The sequence below is a fragment of the Labrus mixtus genome, chromosome 8 (genome assembly GCF_963584025.1).
Source record: "Labrus mixtus chromosome 8, fLabMix1.1, whole genome shotgun sequence".
Taxonomy (NCBI): domain Eukaryota; kingdom Metazoa; phylum Chordata; class Actinopteri; order Labriformes; family Labridae; genus Labrus; species Labrus mixtus.
The window spans coordinates 28,015,983-28,027,633 of NC_083619.1; the positions used below are offsets into that span (position 1 = coordinate 28,015,983).

General features: G+C 44.3%; 1 protein-coding gene across 1 annotated transcript; it reads left to right on the forward strand.

Annotated features, from left to right (window-relative positions):
* The first annotated feature begins 1,500 nt into the window (after positions 1-1,500).
* Positions 1,501-11,573, forward strand: gtpbp4 (GTP binding protein 4). The gene is made up of 17 exons (XM_061045469.1): positions 1,501-1,660; positions 2,743-2,913; positions 3,039-3,142; positions 3,650-3,786; positions 3,885-3,985; positions 4,091-4,183; positions 5,385-5,576; positions 5,871-5,936; positions 6,198-6,287; positions 6,377-6,487; positions 6,582-6,659; positions 7,983-8,034; positions 8,127-8,227; positions 8,332-8,529; positions 8,618-8,683; positions 9,982-10,128; positions 10,947-11,573. Exons 1-17 carry the CDS (start codon positions 1,613-1,615, stop codon positions 11,097-11,099), a joined length of 1,908 nt encoding a protein of 635 aa, XP_060901452.1. The 5' UTR covers positions 1,501-1,612; the 3' UTR covers positions 11,100-11,573.
* Positions 11,574-11,651: the final 78 nt, after the last annotated feature.

An 11,651-nucleotide genomic window follows, 5' to 3' on the forward strand; every position in this document is an offset into this window, starting at 1 on the left:
GTGAGGAGGAAAAAACTATCTTTTCTTAAAAAAAAACAATCCATATATCTATTAATGAAACCCCAACACAATTGAGTGGTGTTGTAGTCAAGACCACACTAATCGAGACCAGAGTGCTCCTAGACCGAGTCAAGACCAAGACCACAAATATCTCTGACAAATCTTAATCTTGTGTTTAGGAGGCGTGTCACTAATTTAGACCGTAACACCGGGAAGGTTGTGACGGTAACCGGGGGGAAAAAAATCAAATTACAAATGAATTGATTTGTTCTTTTAGAAAGAGTAAGTAAACAATGATGTGGAAAAATAGGCTGCCAGTGGTGGTCTTGACCGGTGATGATTTAAGACCAGAGTCTTTCCAGTCTTAGACCAAAACAAGACCGAGTAAAAATACTTTTGATTCTGAGACGAGACTCCAAAATGTGGTCTCGAGACCAAAACTGATTTTGAATACTACAACACGACAATTGAGTATGAAATAATTTTTTTTTATCAGGAATGACTTAGACCTGCTTTTTAAGTCCTTATATCTGACCCAAATACTCATCTGGATGTGGTCTACGCAGGTAGAAGAAGCCCACAAAGGTCTGCGCTTCTGATGGTTTCTTTTGAGAGAAGCAAACGAGAAAACAAAGAAACTCACGGCTCCTGCTGCCTCATGGTAGAAAAACAAACAGATTGGTCCACCCAGGTGCATGCTGGTCCTCAAGCTGCCTTCTTCCCTATATAACCTCAGGTGCCCACAGTGTTACCCAAATACCAAACAAAACTAAAGTTACTTATTATGCAAAACTAAATTTACTAAACAAATGACTAAGAGGGAAGACGGAGTCCGGCACACCAGAAGCTGCTCCAAGTCACATTTAAAGGTGACGTATCCTCCTCCTCTTCAACAGAGATCCTCAAAACATGTGTGTGAAGTTTCTTGTTCTAAATCCACTCTGATCCTGTATTTGATCATGTCTATAAACCCCTCTATTTCAGCCCTGCTCAGAACAGGCTGTTTCTGTGACTGTACCTTTAAATATGTAAATGAGCGGTGTCTGACCACGCCCCCTCTCTAGAAGGTCTTGGGTGTACTCGGTGCTTTCTCGCTCCATGTCCTATTGTTTTGAGAAGGCAGACTTAGAGGGCAGAACAAACACCTAGCTGTGGGAGTGTTACCCACCTGGGGGAGGGGCTACTGCCCTTTGTGATGTCATGAAGGGAAAATCTCCAAACGGCCTGTTTGAGCACACATTTTCTGAAAAGTGGAGCAGGCAGAAGAAGACAGATCATCATTGGGGGGTATGTTGACAGACTAGAGACACAAAAGGGTCCTAAACCTTCATCAGACATGAACAAGTGAGGAGACACACCTCCATCTGTACAACCCCTGTGCTCACCTGTGTGTGTGTGTGTGTGTGTGTGTGTGTGTGTGTGTGTGTGTGTGTGTGTGTGTGTGTGTGTGTGTGTGTGTAGTGTTTTGTTTCTGCCCTGTCTGTTTCTGGCGGCAGGGGGCGCTGTCGGGAGAACCTGCCTCAGTCTTCTTTGAGCGTCACTTCCGGTGTTGGCGGAACGTGGAGCTCTCCTTTCCTCGTGCCGTCAGCCGACCCCATCGTGTCGCGTCAAAATGGCACTTTATAATTTCAAGAAGATTATGGTGGTTCCCACCGCAAAGGTAAGTTTATTCTGTTTTATCCTGCGTGTTAAACCACCGTGGATGTTTCCACGTCCACAGATAGCGAAGAGAGACACCGGAAGTCATAAGAAAACACAGTCTATGTGGGGAAGGAAAACACGTGCTGAGGGGGTTTAAAGACGGGTTTTTTTATGTTATTTTATCTGATTTATTACTTTATATCTAATAAGGAAAATAAAAAGAAAGAGACTATGTCGTTAACTATTTAGTTTAAGTTTCCTGCCATGCTTCGTTGTCCAGTTGTCTCCTGGCATAGTTTACATAAGTCTGAATCTGGTCCCGTACCAAACTCCTTTGGAAAAACATGACATTTAAGATTCTTGTGTTTTCTCTGAGCAGGCAAACATGTCATCTAATCCGACGTGTAAGGCATGAATCAAGCAGTTTATATCAAAACAAGCAAAAACTCGTGCTTGTCACCCATCACTCCTGATCTGTATGTCCATTTAATTACAGTGTTAGAGGATGCCAGCCGCCGATCAAAGTTAAACATGTTAAGACTCCATGGAGAGAAATATAAGCTTTTACATGTGTCACTTGTATGCCGAATTATAACAATACATTGATTCTTCGTGGTCAGAGTGTAAAAAGTTGTTATAATGTTTTTGTTTTTTCCTGACAAGCTATTTTGTGTTAAATTGACGGATATGTTAACGAGGTCTGGCAGGACTCTGTAATAAGAAACTGTGTAGACGAGTTTAGCTTGTAGGAATGGAGGATAATAGTTTGTTTTCTGATAATAGATATTAAATAGCCTCTCCAGTGCAAGCTTGAGTATTGATATATGACCCTTAAGACTTAATATAAATATATTACTTATATTAGGTTAAGGAAGTTCAAGCCAGTTAACAAAAACAGATGAAGACACTATTAGGCACTTCAATTTCCTTTGCAGAAAAATGTATCTAATGTTTTGATTCTGTTTTAATAATTATAATAAACATGAGGAGAGTAGTGTAATGCTTCCTGAAGAGTACGGCTAAATGATGGGGGGGGGGTAGTCTTCACTGTCTTCACTGTCTTCAGTCCTTAACTGTTGCTGCTTTTCCGCCTCTCTGCAGGAATTCATCGACATCACTTTATCCAAAACTCAAAGGAAGACGCCCACAGTGGTACACAAGCATTATGCCATCCACAGAATCCGACACTTCTACATGCGAAAGGTCAAGTTCACCCAGCAGAACTGCCACGACCGCCTCACTCAGATCCTCACCGACTTCCCCAAGCTGGACGTAAGTAAACACGCTGTGAAGAGTGTGACTCCTCCTCTTACCCGTTTATCGTCTGACACCAGAGACAGGCTGGTTTCTAACTGATCTTTTATATTAAATATGTTGATGTGTTGTTTTTCCTACAGGACATCCATCCCTTCTACGCTGACCTGATGAACGTGTTGTACGACAAAGACCATTACAAGTTGGCCTTGGGGCAGATAAACATCGCCAAGAATCTGATCGATAAGTAAGTCTGTCTGAGGTTTCTTTGTTTTTTTTTTACTTCTGATAATAAAGATTGTTCAGGCTCAGCTCCCTCTTAACCACGATTCGATTTACCGCTCGATCTTCGTTCCAACCGTCACCTATGGTCACGACCTATGGGTAGTGACTGAAAGAATAATATCACAGATACAAGCGGAGGGTGGCTGGGTTAGAGACAGGGTGAGGAGCTCAGAGTCCATGTACCAATCCCGCTGCAACACAGACACTTTTCCCCCCGACTTCATTCAACTGGCATCACACCAACGCAGACTCTTCGTCCTCATTACGGCGTGCAAAAATGCCTCAAAACACCCAGCAGCAAACGTCCCTCAAGCATGATTCCCAAAGTAACTTAACGCTTCTTTATGACGGCCCCCTCTGCAGCTCCCATGACTTACAGTATCAAAAATCAGGGCTAAAAAAAAATGTGTAGGATAACCAAACGAACAACACTTCTCGATCTTAATCTATTTTTTATTATCCTTCTCAGTGTTGCCAAAGATTACGTGCGTCTGATGAAGTACGGAGATTCTCTGTATCGGTGTAAACAGCTGAAGAGAGCCGCTCTGGGTCGAATGTGCACCATCCTGAAGCGACAGAAGTCCAGTCTGGAGTATCTGGAACAAGGTAACAGAAGAGGAAGTGTTCATCATAATTCTTTCTCTAACTCCGAGCGTTGAGTAAAGAACTCACGCTCGCCCCGGTGTGTCCCTCTTCTTCTGCAGTGCGTCAGCATCTGTCCCGTTTGCCGAGCATCGACCCCAACACGAGGACCCTGCTCCTGTGCGGGTACCCCAACGTGGGCAAGTCCAGCTTCATCAACAAGGTGAACGACTGGACAAAACACCGAGCTGCACATGAGTTCCAGGGTGTTTACGCCTGTTCTGATGAGCGTTGGTTACATGTTGTAAAACATTATTTTTGTTTGCAGGTGACCAGAGCCGATGTGGATGTGCAGCCCTACGCTTTCACCACCAAGTCTCTGTTTGTGGGTCACATGGACTACAGATACCTGCGCTGGCAGGTAAGCTGCAGCAGCTCTGACTGCTAACAACTGTTGTTCAGATAGACGTTCACCTGTCACTTAAAACATCCAGTTGGTTTCACTCAGTCATGTCTATCCCGCCTTCAGCTCATACAAAATTCAGCAGCCAGAGTCCTAACACGGTCAAAAAGAAGAGATCATATCACCCCAGTTCTTGCCTCCTTACACTGGCTGCCAGTCAAGCTGAGGATTGATTTTAAAATCCTTCTGACTGTGTCTAAGGCATTAAATGGATTTGGTCCCCATATAAACCGGTGAGAGATCTTAGGTCATCTGCACAAAACCTTCTGTCACTGCCTAGATCCAGGACAAGGTGCAATGAGGATCGGGCCTTTTCTATTGCAGGACCAAAACTATGGAACTCTTTGCTCTCAGACATCCGTCTCTCTCACACTGTTGGTGTTTTTAAAACTCGCCTTAAGACAGATTTTTACTCAATTGCCTTTAATGTTCAGTAACCCGTCAAGCACACAAACCCAGAGCTCTGTTAGTGTTACACTGGAATTCACTTTGTTCTTGTCTGTTACTTTCTAATGATTTGTTTCTGCAATGTTCAGCACTTTGGATCGACTATGTTGTGTTTAAAATGCTATAGAAATAAAGTTGAGTTATGGGGCGCTGGTGGTGCAGTGGTCAGTGCGTGCGCCTCGTGTGGAGGCTGTAGTCCTCCAAGCGGGCGGCCCAGGTTCAAATCCAGCCTGTAACTCCTTTCCCGCATGTCATTCCCCTCTCTCTCTCTCCCTGATTTCCAGCTCTATCCACTGTCCTGTCTCTCCATTAAAGGCACAAAATCGCAAAAAAAATCTTTAAAACATCCAATTAAAGGGAAGCCGTTTTCACATGTGCACTTCTGAAAATGTCGAGATCGTTTCAGTTGGACTGTCCTTGAAGTCTTCGACAGAATCGTAAAAATGAGCAGAGAAGTAACAAACTTGGGGAACAGAAAACGTGATGCAGCAGTTTAATAACGTGCCAGAGGTCGTAGCGGTCAGGTGCACTGACTCCTGTCACATGATATAAACATCACCAACCCCTCCCACTCACTCGAGGTTGATAACATCCTGCTGCGCTCTCACATCAGCTCGCTCTGAGTTTCTGCAGAAGAAAACCTAAGAGGCTAATATGACTTAATATTCCTGTTATTCTAATGTTCACTCTGCGTGTGTCTCTGTGCTCGTAGGTGGTGGACACCCCGGGGATCCTGGACCACCCCCTGGAGGACAGGAACACCATCGAGATGCAGGCCATCACGGCCCTGGCTCACCTGCGGGCGGCCGTCCTCTATGTCATGGACGTGTCGGAGCAGTGCGGTCACACCCTGCAGCAGCAGCTGGAGCTCTTCAACAGCATCCGCCCGCTGTTCGCTAACAAGGTCAGACATCAGATCTGTTACATGATTAAACCTCTATTTGCTCTGGATTACCTGGAGACCTCTGGAAAGTTTGTAATAATTGAGATGGACGTCTGTGTTTTTAATCCTGTGCCATGTCTTTCATTTGTAAAGTAAAATATCCAGTCCAAATGTCATGCTGCTTTGCACTCTGTTTATTGTCCCGCTTTTTTGAGAGAGTATCTTGAATGCTGATGTTCAGGAAACTTGTGTGACTCTTAATAACTTGAGAACAAGTGTTAAAAGTTGTGTCATTGTGTCTCGCCTTCCCCGCAGCCGCTCATCGTCGTTGCCAATAAATGTGACGTGAAGAAGATCAACGAGCTGTCTGAGGAGAACCAGGTGAGCTTTAGAGAAAACAGTCAGTGTGACATCATAGAGCGATGTTTTTGGACACAGCGAATACTTTATTCATCCGCGAGGGGAAATTCAGCTTTTCAAACATTACACACACAAACAGTCACAAACATTTAATTCTAGACTTTGGGCCGACCAGGACTTGAACCGTCGACCCTCCTGTCCTTACAGACCGAGCTTCTATGGGACTCTTATCAGCTGTGCTCTTTTCTTTTCTTTTTTTGACTGTTGTGTTCTTGCTTTCAGAAAATCTTTGCCGATCTCTCCACCGAGGGAATCCCTGTGATCGAGACCAGCACCCTGACCGAGGAGGGGGTCATGCAAGTGAAGACTGAGGTGAGCTGCAGTAACCTTCTTGATCCCCCGGTGGTGCACTGTAATGTTGTTGTGGCTCATTGTCCTGTGTGTGGTTTTTTTTCCCTCAGGCCTGCGACCGACTCCTCGCCAACCGTGTCGAGACAAAGATGAAGGGCAAGAAGGTCCACGATGTTCTCAACCGGCTCCACCTGGCCATGCCTGCCAAGAGAGACGAGAAGGTGAACATATCTGCTAAACCTCAAGTAGTCAGAGGTGTGCTCTTATTCATTTCAGGAGATAACTTTCTGCTCTTCTTCATGCTTTGATTTCCAGGAGAGGCCTCCGTTCATCCCTGAGGGAGCACTGACGCGCAAGAAGGCGATGGAGGTGGACGCACCCAAACGGAAACTGGTATGTTTGTCTCTCCTACGACGGCTTGGAGCTAGGGGTGTGCAGTACAAATATAAATACAGTCACCGGTACTACGCTCAGCCACAAGATGGCAGCAGCGTCATCATGCGCACACGAGGCGACACTGACTGCTCAACCTGGCGGCCGTAGTGGCAGATTAATTAAAACAGTGTGACGGACAGCGGCTCAGATTGAGTCTCCCGCTCTGTGACCCTCTGACTCTCAGAGCAGAACAAGCGGTCTCACATGCTCACTGATCAAAAGGCTCCGCCCCCTCCCCGTGTCAGTGATATCTGGTCGTCTCGGGTTACATTACCCATCACTACCTGGAGCCCTTTACCCTCTCCATGCCTGCGCCTGCCTTGACTGCTATGTGTGGGAATCGCAGGATTACTCATGCAGCTGTGGCTCAGTGTTGAGTTGGTCGTCTCTCAACCGGATGATCAGGGGTTCGATCCCCAGCTGCTGCAGCCACATGCCCGATGTGTCCTTTGGCAAGACACTTAACTCAAAGTTGCTCCTGCTGCTTCATTGGCTGCGTATGAATGGATAACTTAATACTGATGGTCACTTTACACAGCAGTCTCTACCATCAGTGTGTGAATGTGGAGGTGTGACCTGCGGATTTAAAGTGCTTTGAGTAGTCAGAAGACTAGAAAATAAATAAAGAAGCTCAAGTCTATTTCATGGCTGACACTCTGGATAATATGAAGATCCAGCGATTCTGCTATAATTGACATTTTGTGGGACAATCATAGAACAATACATCACAATCAGTGACGATCTGAAGACTATAAAACTCCCCTTAACTGCAAAATAGTTTCAGTTTCCCGCTCTTATCATGTTTTATTCTTTAACTTCTTTACACCGCTGTAACTTCTTCTCTGGTCAGTTTTCTTCTGTTCATGTCATGAGCTACTTGCACATAGCTCTGTATATATTTATTTATTTCTCGTTTACTGCACATAGTTCTGTTTACATCTGTCAGTCCGATCACTGTCCACTTATATCTACTCTTTTTATATTTTATATTTAAATTGACACTTTTTATTTAGGTTAAAATGTTCTGTCTACCTGCCCTGGTGTTAATTTACTGCTCTGTGTGCCTTTGAATTGCCCCCCCGGGGACAAATAAAGCTTTTTGAATTTGATTTGAATTGATGAGCAAAAGCGTCTCAGACACGTTTAAGATGATTTCCCTGCAGCTCAACACGCGGTCGCTTTAAGGGAAAGTTATGTTCTAAGAGACGACAATGGTTTTAATTTGTGCAAGCATGTGACACCACTAATCTCTCTCTCTCTCTTTTGTTGCTCACCTTGCAGGAGAAAGATCTGGAGATGGAGCTCGGCGACGAGTACATCCTGGACCTTCAGAGTAAGAAGAAGTGCTCTCATCTCTAATGTGAATTTGAACGTGAACACTTTCGATGTAAGGTGCTGATGTCATTTTTTATTTGCTTTGTGAAGAATATTGGGATCTGATGAACGACGAGGAGAAACAGGACCGGGTCCCCGAGGTGTGGGAGGGCCACAACATCGCCGATTACATCGACCCTGACATCATGAAGGTCGGTCTCTGCACGCCGTATTTAAAATGTCCAGACGAGCTGTGAGACAATTTAAAGTGTTGAATTGAAAATCATTTTTTGGTCTTGATTTCGCCCTCCTACAGAAACTGGAGGACCTCGAGAAGGAGGAGGAGCTTAAGGAGCGAGCCGGGGAGTACGACTCGGACGACGACAGCGAGGACGAGGAGATGCAGGAGATCCGCGTTCTGGCCAAACAGATCCGGGAGAAGAAGCAGCTCCTGGTCATGGGCTCAAGAGAGAAGGACATACACGGGCCTCGCATGCCCAGGACCGCCACCAAGGTGAGAGGAGCTGAACCGCTGTAGACGTTTTGATTTGTTTATATAAATGATCTTAGTACAAGCTTACAGGTTTTTAATTTCACCACAGGTCGAAAGAAAGAAGCTGGAGAAGGAGATGGGTGATCTCGGTCTGGACATGAACGACAAAGACGAGGTCAGTTCTTCCTTCAGATCAGAGATTTATGTATCTGAATCAATCGATCTGTAACAATCACGTCTCCTGTTTTTTCGTACAGCACAAGTTAAGAGCAGAAGGTAGAGTGTCTGTTTTCAGTAAAGCTGCTAAAACGCACTGTGTAGGGAAAGGTTGTGTTTATGTTGTTTCCATAGCTTCAGATTTAATTGCACCAGTTGTGAAGATGGTTGATTACTGAGTGTTGCACAAATTCTACAAAGAGGCAGGACTTCATTTCTTCATCTCATAAACAGTGTTAGCATTAGCTAGCATTAGGTTAGCATTAGGTTTGTGCCCTTACATGACTCCTACGTTGTACTGTCGTCGTCCTTGTTTTGTTTTTGTCAAAGCGTCTTTGAGTATTTAGAAAAGCGCTATATAAAATGAATGTATTATTATTATGTAGCATTGGTTGCTTTTAATCAACCCAGCGGTCCGGCAGCTCTGAATCGGCTCGGCAGAGGGCTGTGGCTGTGACTCGTGGTCAAAGGAGCGGCTGAACTCCCCACAGTGTTATTGGTAAACACAGCCACACGGGGGTGTTTACACGTTGAAAACAAAAACTGGTTCTCTCACCAAACAAGAGGAGATACAGGTTCTGGACTCAGGACTGACGAGCTCAGATACTGACTGTTTGCACTTTTGACTTTAAGGTTTCTTTAGTCAGCATCAGAGATCAGCTGATGATGTGTTTTTATCTGAAGAGGTCAAAAAGCTCCAGCAACACAGAAATGCATCTATCCTGCTGGAGCTTCTTTTTTTTTTATTTTGACCTCTTCTCTCTGCATGCACCTTGGTAGTTGGTGAAGTCGTGCCAGAAAACATTTCTCTACTTCTTCAGTGTTATTATCTCTTGAGAATCTCAGTTTCTGCTCTTGCAACAACAACAACATCTTTTATTAAGCAGAATCTCCAAAAGTCTTTCTTTTAGGAGATCTTTGAAGCGCGGGAGAATCATGTACACTCGGTATAAATATTGCAAAGTGTTTGTACTTCCAGTGAAAGGAGAGCTTCATAATGTGGGAGTAGTCTTAGGTGAAGTTTGGTACTGCAGAGTTAACTGGGTGAGGCTGTCAGCAGGTTAAAGTGTGAGGAAAATGAAGGAGGATGAACAAAGTATTTCTGATGCCTGTGCTGAAAACATTTATTTTGATTTTGTATTTTTGCTGCAACATGACAGGACTGAGCAGGTTGTCAAATAAAAACCTTCAGGGTCCTCATAAAGACCTGCCTGTGTACGTAGTCTTAAACGTGTCTCTCTTCTCCTCTCCTCTCAGAGCCACTACGCCCAACAAGCCCAGCGACGGTCCCGGAGCGTCACAAAGAAGCGTAAGCGTGAAGCTTCAGCTCCTCCCCTCTCCAAAACCCGCAGCCAGAGCGCCTCCCGCCCACCACGGGACCAGTCAGGTCTAAGGGATCCTAAGGTACGTGACAGGGTCTCATGCTGCATTCAGGTGCTGCTCGGGTGGTCCAAGTTTCCGAGTTGCGAAGTCGTTCTTCCGACTTCAGTGTGTTCAAGCGATTTCAGGTCGGAAAGTCTGAATGTTGTAACAGCAGCACAAAAAGCGCTGATGGTACGAAGAAGATCAGAGAGATGTATCTGTTAAAAGTTATATTTGAGCAAAAAGTTGATGTGCAATATGTGAATTAATAAAAAGTATTTTAACAGGAACAAAAAATGTTTTGCCCCTCGTGATGACGATTCTGACGTCATGTCGGGAAGTCGGGCACCTCGTTCTTTCCCGAGTTTCCGAGTCGTTGTTCCGACTTGAGCAGGTGTTCATGTGCATTTTACAACTCAGAAACTCGTTTTCCCGATGTTTCCGACACCACATGAATGCAGCATTAAATCGGGGATTTCTCTCGGATCATTTTGTGAATAAAACCTGAGATAAAGTTTTTGTTTTGGATGTGTCACACTTGATTTTTGCCGATATAAAAAGAAGAAGAAAGTCTGCGTTTTTGACTTTGTCCTCCTATGACCTCAAACTCAAACAAATTTTGAAATCATAAAGTGACTGATTATTGATTAATTTATTATTTATTGATGTTAAATATGGGATGAGGTGGAGAAGAATGACTGCATTGTAAAACACTTGGTAAAAAATTTGTACATTAAGACGTTTCCAGCGTCTTCTAGAAAGGTTACATTCTTTGTGCGCTAAATGAACGTCCGGTTCTGAGAGTAAATCTGCAGAAAAAAAACTTAATTTCTGTGTTTGCTGCTGCTTTTGTTCCTCAGATGGCAAGGAAGGCGAAGAAGATGATGAAGAACTCCCAGAGAGACATGAACCGCCAGGGCAAGAAGGGCGAGGCCGACAGACACGTGTTCGACCTGAAACCCAAACACCTCCTGGCCGGGAAGAGGAAGTCGGGCACCACAGATTACAGATAAAAAAAAAAAAAAAGCTGCTTTGTCCGGAGTGATGAGGGAGAATCTTCCAGAGATGCTATACCTGACTTTTATTATTTACATTTCTCCACCGGTAAAAAGGAAGAATGACATATCTCTCCTTTTAAACCAGTCCACTCTGCTCGTCATCGTTTGTCTGCATAGAAAGGAAGAAGCTGTGGGGAAATTGCCCAAACTTATTAAAATGAGTTTATTAATACGTCTGTGTCCGGTCTCCAGACTCAGAAACTCATTGTGTGATGGAAAGTCATGTGTAAACTGCCATGTATCTGATTTCACAAGTTGTTTTCATCTTGGTGATATCAGTTTAGTAAACGTTTGTGTCTGTATCTGAGGCTCAGGACGTGCTGGGTTTACTTTGGATAAAGTGATGATTATGATACTTCCTTTAACGTCTCCCTTTGAGAAAAAAAAAATCTTTAACCAGGGAGAGAAATAAATATACACCTGAACTAAGCAAGTTGTCATACTTTGCCTTTTTTCATAACCCCCCCCCCCCCCTTTTTGAAACACGTCTTCCCTTTGTGACGTCTG